Here is an 18,083-nt window from a genome sequence, read left to right as displayed (position 1 = left end):
CTAATTATAATCTACAACTCATTTATTACTCCATTATGCGTTTATGACATTGAGGTCTGGGGTAGCACATATTCTTCTTACTTAAACTAATTACTTATTATTCAAAAAATGTATGTTTGTCATTTGATTTTTGCCTGTAATCTCAACCTAGAGACTCTAATATAAATGCACAACAAAATATAAAAACAGTTAAAATGGTCTTATCTCTAAATATAGCAATATGTAATGCCTGCAACAGGAACATTAGCAATGTTTTTTACCCACATGCTTGTAGGCCTACAGTTATTTTTTGTAATATTCCAGTATTGTTATTTTGTTTTGTCATCTTTTTTTTGTTACAACATTCATGTACCGTTTAGTACACTAAAATCTTATAATAAATCTTTGTAGGCCTACTGTTTTTTTTTGTAATATTCCAGTATTGTTATTTTGTTTTGTTGTCTTTTTTTTGTTACTAACATTCATGTACCGTTTAGTACACTAAAATCTTGTAATAAATCTTCTATTTGTAGGCCTACTGTTATCTTTTGTAATATTCCAGTATTGTTATTTTGTTTTGTTGTCTTTCTTTTGTTACTAACATTCATGTACCGTTTAGTACACTGAAATCTTATAATAAATCTTTCAACAGTAGAACCCCTCCTCTTTACTACTGGAGTAAACCCCTTCTTTAGGACACCCCTATTAAGGGGACACACCCCTATTAAGGGGACACATCCCTATTAAGGGGACACATCCCTATTCAGGGGACACACCCCTACGCTTTACTACTGGAGTAAACCCCTTCTTTAGGACACCCCTATTTAGGGGACACACCCCTATTAAGGGGACACACCCTTCCTCTTTACTACTGGAGTAAACCCCTTCTTTAGGACACCCCTATTAAGGGGACACATCCCTATTCAGGGGACACACCCTTATTCAGGGGACACACCCCTATTCAGGGGACACACCCCTCCTCTTTACTACTGGGGTAAACCCCTTCTTTAGGACACCCTTATTCAGGGGACACACCCCTATTTAGAGGACACACCCTTATTCAGGGGACACACCCCTATTAAGGGGACACACCCCTCCTCTTTACTACTGGAGTAAACCCCTTCTTTAGGACACCTCTATTCAGTCACTTTCTCATAAAACGAGGGGAAATATATGTTTCAACACTACAGCCAACTCCTAATCAGGGGACGACCCTATTAAGGGGACAACCCTATTAAAGGGACACGTTTGAGAGTGCCAAATGGTTGATTTAATCCTATTATAAGGGGACAGCAATTTGTTTCTGGAAAGAAACCACCACAGACAATAACTAGTGTGGTTTACTTCTGGGATACCAAGGTATCTACGCTTTTGTACATTGAGGTATGACACGCTAACATTACATCGCAACCAAATCACTACTCAATTGGCAGATAAAAGAGTTCACATGTAGATTGTACTGGTACCAGTTTTCAACACTTTAACGCCGTCTAACATTTGTGTGAATAGAATGTCCATCCATTGCATCATTGGGCTAAGTCTGTGACTTAAGTTTTCATCATCCTTTGACAGATCTATACGAATGAAAAACAGTATCAATCAATTTAGTATAACAGTTATCATGATTATTGTGGAAATTGTAATTGTTTTTTTAAGATTATGAATAATAAATATAAATTCACACAATAAACACCACAATATTTTCCAATGTAATAAATTCAGTAGATTAGCATCATAATCATTGTTGAAATCATAATCATTATTTGAATATGATCACAGTATAATTCATGAAATGACACAAAATCATTTCCAATTTCAGGAAATAAATTCAGTAGATAGCATTCTTATCATAATTACTGTTTTAAGGATTTTGAATAAAAATTTATGAAACACCACAAAATTCTTTCCAATTTCAAGTAATAATTCAGCATTGTTATAATTATTGTTTAATAATCATCATTGTTTGAATATGATTATAATATAATTATAATTTAATAATTTTCAATATCTATGATCAAAAAAATTTATGAAACACCACAAAATTCTTTCAAATTTTATGTAATAAATTCAGTAGATAGCATTCTTATCATAATTACCGTACTGTTTTAAAATTTATGAATAAAAATTCACGAAAGACCACAAAATCATTTCAAATTTCAAGTAAATAATTCAGCATTGTTATAATTATTGTTTAATAATCATCACTGTTTGAATATGATTATAATATAATTATAATTCAATAATTTTTTATCTATAATCAGTTTTTAGAAACAACTACAGTAAAACAAAACTACTCACTCACATTTTATTCCTTTATAATAATTCTGTTATTCTGTGTATAATAAATCCTAAATTTTAGAGTAATATTCTCAATATCACCAACTTTTTATCATCTTAATTATATTATCATATCATATATCATCATATATGATCTTCCTTTTTTATGGTTATCTCCCAATTTTGTATAATACTTTAATGAATAATTTACCTTCACTCTGTTCACATTGGTGACTTGATGATACCATCTCATTTCTTCTCACTATTGCCTATAAATAATCATTTAATGTAAATAATCAACTTTAATGAATAAAACTAAACTATTTCATTTCATTTATTCATCCAAAGAGAAAATGAAAAATATTATTAAAAATATAGCATAAAATGCATTAAAAGATGAAAAGATTGTACGTGGTTGATGACCTAAAAAACCAGATATTATTAAATTTTAATCAAATTACAATAACTTAAACTGTTTAAAAATGAAAGATTCAATAATATTACAAAATACTTAAAGATGTATTGTCCCTTGAAACACAAAAAATAAAAAAAATTAAAATATTCTACATTTAAATTGGCCATATCAAAGTAATATTAAAGTTATTCACTTTAAGTCGAAAATTCGAGCCAAAAACAAGTTTACGTAATTAACAGGTAAATTAATTTGATTACATTTCGTCTGGAAAATCGTCGCGAGCGAAAGTAAACAAAGATTTCAAACCATGAGTATGCATTATACATGATGATGATTACAACTCGTCACGGTTGAGAAGGTGTTTCCCCACAGATCGCAAGGAAGTTTTATGATTATGCATACAGAGTAGCTAAACAAGCTCGTTGCATTATGAGATATGTTTTGATCGAAAACTTTGACTAGAAGTCAATGTTATTTTTTGAACAAAAAAACGTCTGTATTTCAGTTAAATGATTTTTTTTCCCACAAATTTTTGGTGAAAGTTATTAACTATTATGATACTTCAAAATGACCCACCTTTTTTGAAATCTTTTTTCTAAATTTGTTTTTAATTAGTCAAAGGTACAATACATCTTTAATATATGTAATATAAAGTAGAAATACATACCAAGTAGTGTGTTACTTGCTATTGTTCCGAGACGATCTGAAAACCGATTTATTTTGTCTGGATCATCTGCTAATAATTGCTCAATCTCAAGATAGAGAACTGCATCCCATACGTTGGAGAAGCTATATCTTCTTAACTTGTAGAAAGCAATAACATTATGTAAAGCACGTGGGTCAACTTGTTTTAGGGCCTTGAACAGTCGCTTTCTGTAAGATGACAACTTGGTTTTATCAGTACTTCTAAACTGAACGTTGTTGTCTGTCATATACTTTGATACAAGATCTTTGGCTTGTGCTATTTCAGATGTTTTTGTGACCTGTAACAGCAAGTTAACATTGGTTGGTGAGATGAAACCTTTGTCTTCAAGTATATTGAGTAAGTCATGTCCATTGAAGTGTGGATTTGTAATGTCAGCGACATCCACTTGATCAAATAGTAGGAACCTTATCCAATGGTATCTTTCACCATCAAAGCACCCACTGAGACCAGCTTTTAGGTCTCGGAAATTGTCTGCAAAAAAAATTGCAGGACATTCATTTGACAGTGATCATTATTGTTTTCTATTCAAAATCAAATCAAATTTAATTATCAGTATAGAATATCAACAATATGTACAATTCATTATCCATTATTATATTTATGTCAACTTCATCACTGTTTACTTGATGCAATAAAGGAAATAAATAAATAAATAATAAATATAAAAATTCAATTATACAAATTGAACAGCAATTGAGATCAATAATGAAAAAAGTCTAGTTTTATTTTTATCATAATAATCCACATTATATTCTTTGTCTTCGTTGTATGATCCTAAATTTAGAGAGAGTATATTATCATCATCATTATCACCAACTTAAATTACCGCGATTACGGCAATCACCACTCTGCTCGGCAACCAAATCACCATCTAGGCCTAGGGAGCAGCAATCACCACTTTGCTTGCTGACCAAATTACCGCCTAGCCTAGAAATTGGTACAATGCCTAGCACGATCGGTAATACTCTGCCATATGATTTACATGCAGTGGTGTTATGCTTTTTTGCTGGGAACTTTTTCCCCTTCAGTGCATGATAGTGAAAAAATAAAGAGCGCCATGGGATTCATTTCAGCGCATCTGATTGGCCACTGTACATCCTTGAACCCATGTTATAATACTAGTTAATTATCATTGCCTACTTATGACAGATTCAGCTGATAGTATCAATTAAGTGTTTGTTAAGAGAGGGGAGGAGCACTGCATACAATGTTTAACTATAATCACTTGAGACACAAAGATGAAATGGCCATGCGAGTAATCTACAACAAGCGACAGCTCATCTGAGCTTATCCAATCCTTCACTTGTCATTGGTCAAATTACTATTGTTATGCCTACGTTCTTGTGTTGCATCCTAGAGATCCAAATAATCGACATTGAGGGCAGCACAGCATTAACAAAGGCAAATACTTTATTACAATTAAATATCATTGAGTCCATAAAAGTGCAACATTTTGCAAAACTTATCTACTTATAAATAATCAATTACCTTGATCTGAATTTCTTCTTTTTCTTTCTGTTTCATCTGCAAATAAAATAAAAAATATTAGTTGAACCTCCTGAAGTGGACACCATTGGGTCCAGCAAAGTATCTCATGGATGCACACAAAGATGCAATGCACAGCTCATCTGAGCTTATTCACTTGTCATTGGTCAAATTAATTACAGTATGTTGTGCCTATATTCTTGTGTTGCATCCTAGTGAGATACACACTTAATAGCCAACATATTAAACTCTTCTCAAATAAAAAAAAATAGGTTTATAATATTATATATATATATATTTATAACATTAACATTTTTTTATTCTAAATATCTTGACATTAGTAAATTGATAAGGTCGGAAAAAATGCATTTCATAGACAACCCTACGATGTTTTTTGTGAGGTAACAAGGTGTGCAAAATTAATGAGTCAATTTTGACTGACGGAGGACCAAGTTGTAAATTACTCGGAATTAATTATTAATAAATATTATTAATCATACTATATCTTTATTAACCCTACAAACCACCCTACGATCGATGCGTTGATAATTATAATAACAATACATCGCAGTAGTAGGTTACGAACAATAGATTACGATCTACAAACATAGGTACAATTTAAATTTTGTTTAAATAATCTATTTATCTGATATATAATATTTTCATCACCTTGGTCTGGTTTTATTCTTTTTCTTCCCGTTGGCCCAATTTCATCTGCAAATAAAATAAAAAATATTACACTAGTTGAACCTTCTGTAAGTGGACATCCTTCGGTCCAGAAAAGTATCTGCTTATAGAAGTGCCTACTTATGACAGATTCAGCTGATAGTATCAATTGAGTGTTTGCTAAGGGAGGGGAGGAGCACTGCATACGATGTTTAATTATAATCACTTGAGACACAAAGATGAAATTGCCATGCAAGTAATCTACAACAAGCAACAGCTCATCTCAGCTTATCGAATCCTTCACTTGTCATTGGTCAAATTACTATTGTTGTGCCTACGTTCTTGTGTTGCATCCTAGAGATCCAAACAATCGTCATTGAGGGCAGCACAGCATTAACAAAGGCAATACTTTATTATAATTAAATATCATTGAGTCCATAAAAGTACAACATTTTGCAAAATTTATCTACTTATTTCAATCAATTACCTTCATCTGAATTTCTTCTTTTTTTTTCTGTTTCATCTGCAAATAAAATAAAAAATATTAGTTGAACCTCCTGTAAGTGGACACCATTGGGTCCAGTAAAGTATCTCATGGATGCACACAAAGATGCAATGCACAGCTCATCTGAGCTTATTCACTTGTCTTTGGTCAAATTAATTACAGTATGTTGTGCCTACATTCTTGTTTTGCATCCTAATGAGATTTAAACTTAACAGCCAACATATTAAACTCTTGTCAAATAAAAAAAATAAATAGTTTTATAATATTGAACCTCCAACATTCACATTTTTTAATTTTAACTATCTTGACATTAACAAATAGATTGTTAATATTTTAATATTTTAACTAATGTATAGATTATCAATAATGATTCTACTAGTACTACTACTGGTAAGAGGAATGAAGATATCACAGCTAATAGCAGCATGTTGTAACAATGTATAGATTATCAATAATGATTCTGATAGTACTACTACTGGTAAGAGGAATGAAGATATCACAGCTAATAGCAGCATGTTGTAACAATGTATAGATTATCAATAATGATTCTACTAGTACTACTACTGGTAAGAGGAATGAAGATATCACAGCTAATAGCAGCATGTTGTAACAATGTATAGATTATCAATAATTATTCTGATAGTACTACTACTGGTAAGAGGAAAGAAGATATCACAGCTAATAGCAGCATGTTGTAACAATGTATAGATTATCAATAATGATTCTGATAGTACTACTACTGGTAAGAGGAATGAAGATATCACAGCTAATAGCAGCATGTTGTAACAATGTATATATTATCAATAATGATTCTACTAGTACTACTACTGGTAAGAAGAATGAAGATATCACAGCTAATAGCAGCATGTTGTAACAATGTATAGATTATCAATAATGATTCTGCTAGTAATTACATTACATAATAATCATATTGGTCATTCAGTTGATTGTATTTTTGGTCAAATATATAAATGAAAATAAACTTGTATCTATATTACTCTTACCTCCAAATAGCCGCTGGTAACGTGTAACATCCATCGTAACAGACTTGTCAGTTTTGGTGCATGTCAACTTCTCGTATTGGAAGTCATCAAGATTTTGAATGTGCTTCTTTTCTGATGTATTATTACTACATACACCACAAAGTATGCATCTCTCATATTGAATGCCTCTTCTACCACCATCTTTAGAAGGTTCAAATGACTTCTGGATTGTTAACAAAACCTACAAATACAATATGACAATAAAAACACACAATGTAGCAACTTTTGAATAAGCAGCACAAATTCTTAAAATGTACAAAACAATAAAAGAGATAATTAAACCAATAAGAAATAGAATAACTATCTAAAATACAAATCTGAATTATCACTATCAAAATGGTACATGCCTCAAATGTTTACCTCCCAGAAGAAAAGGGCACTTCCGAGCCTAAGTATTTGAACCATTTTAGGCCACACTCCCTCTTAAAGGTCAGAGACATGGTAAAGGGAATTTGCCACATATGTCACACGATTAAAATATTGAACCTCTAAAAAAGGGCACCTTGAAAATTTAGATCCGCCCTTGGATATATGAAATGATAACAAACCTCTTGACATGCTTCAGAAGAGGGTTCATCATTACTTGTTTCATTACAAGCAGGAGTTCTTTTAATAGTCACCTGAAAAGAAGAAAAGTGATGCTTTGATATTTGAATTTAATTAATAATTTAATTTTGTTTAAGGAGACCCCTAAAAATTCATGATATATGGCACCTTTAGTTTTCCGGAAATGACTGAGCGCACTAGCAAACAGCAAAACAATCACCCGGGAATAACAATATATAAAATGAGAAGGTCAGGGAAAGTCTCCGATAATGGTACTCCTGATACGATCATTATAAATGCTATTAAGGCCTCAACAAATTTGTTTGTTTGTTTTCCCTCCATGCTGGAAAATTGTTAGAGAGGGGTCGAAAATTTTTTTTTTTTGTTTTTGTTAGATAAATCATATCTGTCGATATTTTTTTGATTTTGAATTTAAGAGATTTAATTGAATTTAAGAGATCGTCTCAAGTATTAGACTTAATAGGCATATTCCACACAATGTGTGGTCAACACAACATATGGAATTCTGTATGTTTTATCAAGATTGGTGCACGACGCCGACACGCTATCTATCTACCCTAGCTTCTAGGTCTGCACATCCTCATAGCAAGGCTACACTTAGATCGAAATTCATGTATTTAAGCTTTATGAAACCTTAAGAAAATAAAAAAAAAAGTGTTTAGCTGATAATCATTATTAATATTAAGTAAAATACAGCTATCAAGTTTGACACAATGTTTGGCTTGTTTACATATTCTCCCCTCTCCTTACAAGGCATCTTGAGAAGCAATGTCGAAAATACTGCACAAAAAGTTTGAAATGCGTCTTCTGTAGTATGTGAAACGATCTGTTTTACTAGAGATATCACCTCATGTTGCTTCTGATCATCCACCGGAAATTTATATTTGATTTTATTTATTTATTTCAAAAATATTTTACGAGGGTGGTCGAAGGGAAAAAAAAAATTATCCGAAAGGACTCTCCAGCATTGACTCCCACATCGTGGGAAATTTCTACTATTTTGCCAATGTGTATACAAACAAACACACAAATATGTCACACGATTAAAATATTGAACCTCTAAAAAAGGGCACCTTGAAAATTTAGATCCGCCCTTGGATATATGAAATGATAACAAACCTCTTGACATGCTTCAGAAGAGGGTTCATCATTACTTGTTTCATTACAAGCAGGAGTTCTTTTAATAGTCACCTGGAAAAAAGAAGAAAAGTGATGCTTTGATATTTGAATTTGAGTTTATGCTTAGATTAAATTATGATTTATTCACAACAAATTATATGATACAGTACCTTTAACAAGAACTTTCTTTCATCCTCCATAGTCACAAATTTCACAAGAGATAAGGTCACATTATGATCTTGATCGAAGTAAAGTTCAGCATGGTTATACAAGAGTATTGGGTCAACACCTTTCTTTTGAAATTTGTTGAGGAAATCAATAATCATATATGGAAACAATACATCTGGCAGATATCCCTTAAAGTCGTAGTAGATACTGATAGATTGTGGATCATCAGGCACTGGTTTCACTTCACTTGATGTCTTGAAAGCAAGGCGTAGTGGCACAAAGAATGATCGCTTTCCAACAGATTCCTGAAATTGTTAATTTATAAAATCCCATTTAGATTTCTTTTAATAAGTAAAGATCATTTCCTGTATATGATAAAAACATCTTTCAGCAGGATGTTTAACCAAAATATGTCATAACCTTACAAATATTTTGAAATTTTTGTAAAATTTCACCAATTATGTATCATACCAAAACAATTTTTGTTTACACAATCTTGCATGCAAAACATGTTAGAAAAGATAACTGAACAAAACCTACTGTAGATGTACTTTCCACATCTTGGCTGCTGGTTGTCTTCCTTTCACAAATAAAACCCAATTGAATCATCAGTGCTACAAGAAACTCAAAATTCTTTCCGCCATCAACTTTACGATTTTTCCATAATTTTCGCAACAACTTTTCTTCCAGTATGCCTTTGTCAAGTTTATCAAATGCATCGATATACATGGCCGGCTAAAAAACACCACCAATTAGCCATACTTAGAATTTTGTGTTTATTAAGTTATCAAACAATTTAGAATCTGAAAGGATGCACATGTATAAAGACTTGTAGATGCAATAACATGGTTTACACCTAATATACAATATACCCCTCAATGTTAAACTAATGAAACTGTCAGATATTGCTTTTGATACTACAGCACCTATAGGAATTCACATGTACCTCTATTATTTCCTCACAGAACACTGCATTAACATTTTCATGAGAATACTTACTGGAAATTTTGGAGGAACGACCGTCACAAATGTAGTAACAATTTCAACCAGCTGCATCGGATCCAACACCGCTTTATCTTTCAATAATTTGTTGTCAGGCCTGTAAACAATTTCACCAAGATCGTACAAAAAGTTAAGAAGAAAGGATTGTTGTTTTTCATCTGCAATACCATTCTTACTTGCCATCATTTTGAGCTAAAGACAAAATTGTTTACTATTCAGATAAATACAAATAAAATATCAAAAATATGAAACCAAAGGTAGGTATACATTTCCAACATTAGTTTTGTCCTTTACAGCCTGAAATGTTTTAATGTACTGCATAATTTTGGACCTGAAGGAAAACATCACTCTCAGGATGGGGGAAACGTAACTGCAATTTTTCTCACAGAATGCATTGTTAGTGTTGCAATGCAAATATTCCATAAAAAATACTCATGATTTTTTCAGATAGGAAACCATAACAGCATGGATAGGATTATATATTTTATATTATATTACATTAACATTATTTTACCATTCAGATTTAGAGTAGTGAAGATGAAAATATGACAAAAATATATTCAATATTATTATATAGTACTGTAGTTATATATAATAGTGGGTAGAGTCTTTTGTTTATACTTTTTTAAATACTACTATTTCCAAAATATTTTGTAGATGCTTTAATTGTAAAACGTAATATTATTTTTTTTATTTATTTCTTTCTTTCTGTGCTCTGTATGTTCTGGGTTGACCAACTAGCATAGGTGTTTAGCACCTGTTTGGTCTTTCCTTTCCCCCTTTTATAATTGTTTTGTTTTCTTTGTATTGTATATGGCAGAAAATTGAATAAATAAAAATTTCTATTTTGAAACCAAAACACTGAGGAATGATGCCAATTAAATTTACCTCTTTAACTGGACACAAAGAAAAATGTTTTTTTCTCCTTAGATCTTGTAGATCACATCGAAAACGCATCCACTTTAAAGGAACTTCTTTCTCTAAAGCAGTCATAAGCTGATTAATAACTTGTTTGAGATCACTAAAGCTCTTATCTGTAGTTTCTCGGCTGTTTTCAACGGCAAAATATACGTGGAACACATGTTTTATAAACTCTTTCTGTTTAAGTGCATCTCGAATCTTTTTAAAGGCCTTCTTTGTCTGGTTGTAAACAATTTAAATAAATGAACACATGGGGTAAAACTGTCATTTCTTTTAAATAATATCTAAATACTTCAAGTCCTATTAGAATATTGTATAGAATACATTCATATAAGAACTTTTGATATGAATGTATTCCATACAGTACTCTAGTAGCTAGTTTCTTTACATTAGCTTTTAGAACAGAAATGTATACTTGATTGATTGCTAATTTTAATAATGTAAGTATAAACCTCATCATTTTGTTCTTTTTCAGTCTCACCAAGCTTCCCCTTATGTGTACCCACAATAAGGATAGTTGGTTTGTGAACTTCATTCTCCTCATCTTCTTTCACAATACGACTATGAGAATAAACTGACAGGATGTAAGATAATATGAACTGGAGATTGGTCCAATGATGTTGACGTTTAACCTGAAAAAAAAAATCACACAATTTAATGATTTTATCCACGTTTAGCTTAGTAACAAAATATTTCAACAGTCAAACTCTTCGCAATGTATAGAATATGTCCTTTTTCCTTTTCAAAAAGACTTGTTCCACAACAATAACTACAATAATTATATTTCAACCATCTTTAAAGAGGGTAACTCTTCCAGTTTAGCCCAGTGGGTTAACTGCTATTAAGGTCCCTCAAAATATTACTTTACATGGCCTACAAATACTTACTCTATTTGCATCAATGACAATAGCAGGATCCTCAAGGTCTTTACTGAGATCAAATACAATAATGTAAAGTGCTTCCAATGTCATGAACATCTGCAAAAAGCAAGTAATATACTGTACTTTCTGATATTTAGACACATATTATTTTTTAAGTTATCTATAACTAAGAACTTTATATAAAATGTTTTATTTATGTTTTATTTTTATTACTGTTTCTACCAAATACTGTAATGGTAATAGTACAATAGTAGTGGTACAAAATCATTTAAAACAACATTTGTGCAGAAATATACAATAACTCACCTCAGAAAACTAGAATCAGTTAAAAACAGAAATAATAGGATTTACTGTAAATACTGTATATAGTGAATTGTCAGGCTTACGTTACAGCATTTTAAATAATCTTTGGACCAACATTACTTTATTAATATTATTGGCCGTATTTCTTCCATTGTATTATTTACACACTAACCTAAACAAATATATATATTGATATATAGTAATCTAATAATTTAATACTAATAGGCCTAAATTAATTTTTTTTCTCAAGGAAAATGTTCTGAATTTAATTAATTTGTTGTAATGCTTAGCTGCGTAAGCAGGCGTTATATCATGGACTCTTTCACAAAGATCAGGCTTACGACCGTGACGGTAATATTACCGCAATTTTACTAGGTCCAGAGGTGGTCTAACGGAAAACGGCATTAAGGGGTTTTTTTTTTTTTTAAACTGGCCAACATACTGTAGAATATGTTTTGTAGTGAACTATTTGAAACTTCTTACAGAGCCTTTGTGTAGAAACTATTTGAGCAATGTCTGCATATAAAAAAAAACGTTATTATTATGTTGATGAATACCATGTATAATAAATAAACAAATACATATATCATTACTTACCCGATGTATACCATGATATATCAATTGTCCACCATGATCCCAGATGTTGAACGTGTCTTCATATGTTTCCTCCTTTTTGTCTTCGATATCCTGTATTACATCATTATCTAACTGCTTTTTTGTATCAATAGGAATGCCAGTATCTGTAGCAAAAAAAAAAATTTTGTTTGTAATACTCCACATGCAAAAAGCAAAAAACACCATTGTAGTAATCTCATTATCATAGTTGTGATCACTATCATCATTATATAGTCATATATAACACCTAAATAAATTCCTGTCATTTTGTGATTGTGGGTCGCATGGCGTGCAATAGTACGCACATGGCGTGCAATAGTACGCACTATTCAACGGTTTTTCGATAGTACCTTTTTCGTGTATGAAAAAAAAAACTTTTTCACATTTGGAAAATATTTTTTTTATACTATTGCTTTTGGAATACACTGAATTGAACTGAACTTTATTGTATCTCTTTTAAATTAAATTCTTAAAAAGCAAAAACTACATATTAAAGTAAACTGAAAAAGATTAAGATTAAGAAATGTACAAAATGGAGCTCCACCGCGATTGAATGTTATGACTGGTTTCGCAATCAAAGTATATTTTTGGAGAGATATGTACTAATTTAGACCAAAAAATTAGACCATTTAATTTAGCTTGCATGATTTTGATTAATTAATGGGAACATCTCTACAAGACGTGGAATCGTTGGAAAAAGCAGAATTAGCCTAGATGAGTTCCAGTTGCTTGTCGAATATTTGTAATGGTATCGCTGCCTTTCTAGCCTTGCCAGCTAGGCTTTTTACTGTTAGTATTAGGCTAGGCCTAGGCGCTTTAGCCGTGCTAGGCTAGGCTAATAATAATATTATTATCAGGTGAGTGAGTGAGTGGCCGAGCGGTTAAGACAGTGGAACCGTAATTACGTAGCCATAACATCGGCAGGAGTTCGAGGCTCACTCACTCCATGGTTCTGGTGGTAGAACGAGTCTTCTCGGATAAGGACTATAAACCGTAGGTCCAGTGTACACAACTAGCTCGTGTGCACTTTAAAGAACCTAGTACATCTTTCGAGACGAGTAGGGGGTTACCCCGGTGTATTAGTACATCACAGCCACTGATCACAAACTGGGCCCTCTGGGAGACCAGTCTTTGACTGAAGAGGTTACCCAGTATAAATATATATTTCAATCAGGTAGGCCGAATAAATAATAATTCTTCTTCAAGGAGGAGGAGCCGAATCACCGGATGTTCAGCGTGCCGCACGTACCGAGTTACTACTGTGAGTATTAACCAATCACAAACAGTCTTTCATCACATTTAGGGAGGATTAATAACAAATGAGGGCGCTATGTATGCATAGTTTAAATAGTTTAGTTTAATTTCTTCAAGCAAGTTGCGTAGTGCGGCGTGTAAAAAGTTGTCTTGTATGGACAAATCGTCGCGAGTTCAAGTCTCAGTACTTTTGTTTATTTATCGCCAAACGCGAGTATTGCCACACGAAAATTACACAGTCAATATCATCGTACTCGAGGATATATATGATTTACGATCCTCGCAGCGGTACCCATAGCAAAAAAAATTAGTAGATTTAAGTTGGCTTAAGTAGAAATAGCTCTATTTTTAGTAGCCCTAATAGTTTTTTAGTAGACCTTTTTATCTCGCCTACTAAGGATTTTAACTCAATGAGTCAACGATGAAATGACTACTTCCCAGCTATATAAAATAGATAGTTGATTAATATTTAATAGATTGCTGGTAGCCCATTGTATAGCTATTATAAGTAGACAATAGATAGATGTATACAACTGTGTTACTCACAGATTAAAAATAGTGAAAAATCTATCTAATACTATTAGTGGGGGTTTTGAATTATGCTAATGAGGTAAAACCTATTAGGACCTATCTAAAATCTGCCTAAAATCTACTTATTAGTAGGTACCTTAATAGGTAATAGAGCTATATCTATTAAGGCGATAACTTATAATGGCTAATAGATATAGAGCTATATCTACTAAGACTTTTTGTTATGGGTAGTCATGTGATGAAGTTTCAACCAATCATGTTCACGTATTTACATAGGCTATGTAATATTACATAATTACCTCCGCCAAGGAGGTTATGTTTTCACCCCTGTATGTTTGTGTGTGTGTTTGTGTGTGTGTGTGTTTGTGTGTGTGTCTGTGAACAGCCTGGAGGCCACAGTTTTTATCCGATTCTCACCAAATTTGGCAACAATGATCTATGCCCCAAAAGCTCGGACGAGTTCGAATTTGAGGGGAAAAAGTCATAGGTCAAGGTCACAACTAACAAAAAACTATTTTACTGCCTAGAAACCACAGTTTTTATCCGATTCTCACCAAACTTAGCCACAATGATCAATGACACATCATATAATTGTGGTTAAAATTTGAAGGGTCAGGGTCAAAGATAAAGGTCCACAAAAAACTAAAAAAAAAGAAATAAAAAAATAACTAGATTTGAACTCGTCACTACGTACGAGTTAGGTTATCCGCAGCCCAAAAGCCACGTGCACGTCATAACGTTAGAATATTACGCACAGAAAAACGATTATGCTATTGAAAAAAATGTTAGTGCGCTTTTTGCGTCACGTCAAAGTATATACAGTATACACTATATACTGTATACGTACTACATACAGTTCAGAATAGGTGAAAATAAGTGACCAAAGTTAATGACGCTTTTGACCATGATGACGTCATCACAATTTTAAAAACGGTATATCATGCGAAATATAATTGATTGACCTAGACAATATAAAAAAATGGAGGGAAATGGAATACGGATAAGTGGAGATGCGCTCTATTAAATGTGATGAGCTATGAAGAAAGAGACAAAAATCCAATATTTTATATTCGAGTGGCCATACGATGACGTCACAATGTCTGGTTAGCCATATCGATTTATGATCCGATATTTACAACTCATCAACTTTCAGAATATGTAAAAAAAAGAAAAGTTCATCATGTAGTTTAGAATCTATGACTGTTTAAAAAAAGGCATAATTTTCACGACTTTTTGAACTTTTTCATCAAAAACGCGCGCAAATTATCCAATTCGACGTGCTCGTATGACGTGATTTTAAGTCGAAATTGTTTAAAAAGTTGGTAAAATTACTAGAAAAGGCTGGAAAAACATAAATCACGCATAAACAAATAATTTTAGCGATACGTGCGCACCGCACGCGCAAAAATGCGCGCGAGCGTGGGAATTTTTGAAATGCTCAAAATGACATGAAACGCGTAGAAAGTTGATTAGAAATTGATTTTATGCATTTTGAAATTTTAAACGCGCATGCGCGCGTAACTTTCTGTAAAACATGCCATTTTTAATCCATAGAAAGTTTGCGCTTGATATAACTTAAATTTTCACCAAGTTTCAATGAAAAATGATATTTGGTTTTTTATCTATGATCAATCATTGAAATTCATAAAATCGCGCGTAAGTCACGTTGCGCAACTCTAAAATCATAAAACGAAGTTTCTTGCACATCTACAGTTAGAGGTCAATCTTCTGACAAAGTTATATAATCTTATGTTGACAAGTATTAGAGATACGCTGCGAAAAAAATTCCGGGAAAGAAAGAAGAATAAAGAAAAAAAAAAAAAAAGATCCTGACAATAACAAGGGGTTATCCGCCAAGTGCGGATAACCAATAAAAAAAAAAAAACCTCAGTGTGACTTGAACCAGCGATCTCAACTGTGAGAGGCTGGATACATAACCATTACACCACACTGCCATCCACAACTTTGTAGTGTGCAGTTAACATATTAACACTTAGAACTAATAAAAAAAAATGTAAAAAAAAAATATTCAGGGGGCATTTTATGTAGGGGAATTTTACAGTAGGCGGAGGTTTGTACTCTCGGAGTACCCTCTAGTTCTTAATATTATTGTTAAAAAAAACAGAATTTTAAAAGTTACAAAAAATAATCATTACCATTTCTCTGTTTGTCATGATCATCATTGCTGTGGTTGTCATCAACATCATTTCTCTGTTTGTCATGATCATCATTGCTGTGGTTGTCATCATCATCATCGCTGTGGTTGTCATTATCATCCTCAATGCTGTAGTTGTCATCACTATCATTATCGTAGACCTCAACATTTTCAGACTCATCATCATCTGTAGGTGGTCTCTGGACAGCCTACATACAATGAAAACAAACCTTATAAATATATTTACCTTCCAAACTACATTAGTTTTAAATCATTGATCATTAAGAAAACAAAGCCCTCAGTTTTGGCTAGTAATAATATATTAATAAATATAGTATATATTATAGTATAAATGCGGATATGAATATTCCCATTCATCTAGGTAGTGTATTTTTTTTTTTTTTTTGGAAAGATATCAATCTAGTCTACTGGACTTACTTTATTAAGTAAGTCCAGTGGACTAGATTGATATCTTTAAAATAAAAAATAGTATAAATGCCTTTTGTGTTATTTTAATGTTTTTAATAAAATGTTGTTGACATACTTTTTCAGTTATTGTTCTCATTTTGTCAGCGACACATTTTGTAAACTGTTTTGAGGGATTACCTGAAAATAACAAAACAAAGTTATTTATTTCTCTAGGTTCTACGTTTGATTTAAATGAATAATAGTTGATTATTAGGTTACCACTTTCAAACTACTTGATAATGTAAATTGCATAAATTACAATCCTGAATGCATCAGAAAGGATCAGGAGTAACAATATTTAATATGTATAATATAAAAAAAAAATCATGCAGAAATTAGCCAGTTACACGACTGTTAATCAAACATAACAAAAATATCAACATTAACATAGTATCCAACAATATACTACTGTGTGTCAGTAGTGGTATTGATCTCCAGTTTATCTTTAAATAGTTTATCATAATTCACTGCAAGAGGGATGAAAAGCTAAATTAATTTATTATTACCACTATCATCATAATCTTCTGTCCATGTTGTGCTTACAGTTCTTATCACTGCTATTCCATCTGTAACATCATGTTTGGGGTTAAATCTGAAGTGAAAATCAGTTGAAACTAATAATGAACTTGGGTCACTTTTAAGTGCTGTAAACATTATGCTTGGAGTTAAATTTGAAGTGAAAATTATTTGAAAGCATTAGTGAACTTGAGTTACTTTTAAGGCTGCTATATTAGGGAATTGGTTATTAAAATGAATCATATTTCTTTAATAGTTAACTCACATATTTCATAGTTCATTTCTCAGTACTTTAACTATTACTTACTCTTGTCCAAGACATGCATTTATTAGGCATGTTTTACCTACTCCTTCCGGCCCAATCACTTTAAGCATTCCAAGATTGATTTTGACAGATCCCTCAGATCTTAGCGCCTTAGCGTACACTTCCTGAACATCTGCACCATGAGCAGTAATAGCAGATGGAATATTCTCATCTGATAAAATATAATTTTATTATATAAAAAC

At 32.1% G+C, this 18,083-nt stretch overlaps 1 protein-coding gene across 1 annotated transcript in view; it reads right to left on the bottom strand.

Moving 5' to 3' along the window:
* LOC144837387 (uncharacterized) overlaps positions 1–11,474 on the bottom strand; it is a 54,753-nt gene extending 43,279 nt beyond the window's left edge. The window contains exons 1-6 of the mRNA XM_078692460.1: positions 11,306–11,474; positions 10,821–11,072; positions 9,930–10,124; positions 9,471–9,665; positions 8,933–9,235; positions 7,625–7,696 (exon numbers count right to left, since the gene is read on the bottom strand). Coding sequence (XP_078548586.1) covers positions 7,625–7,696; positions 8,933–9,235; positions 9,471–9,665; positions 9,930–10,124; positions 10,821–10,925 — 870 coding nt within the window. The 5' untranslated portion in view covers positions 10,926–11,072; positions 11,306–11,474. The remainder of the gene's footprint in view (positions 1–7,624; positions 7,697–8,932; positions 9,236–9,470; positions 9,666–9,929; positions 10,125–10,820; positions 11,073–11,305) is intronic.
* Positions 11,475–18,083: the final 6,609 nt, after the last annotated feature.

Source organism: Antedon bifida, chromosome 3 (assembly GCF_963402885.1).
Source record: "Antedon bifida chromosome 3, ecAntBifi1.1, whole genome shotgun sequence".
In the NCBI taxonomy this organism is placed as follows: domain Eukaryota; kingdom Metazoa; phylum Echinodermata; class Crinoidea; order Comatulida; family Antedonidae; genus Antedon; species Antedon bifida.
Note: the sequence above shows the minus strand (reverse complement) of the source record. Positions and strands in the feature narration are given on the sequence as shown.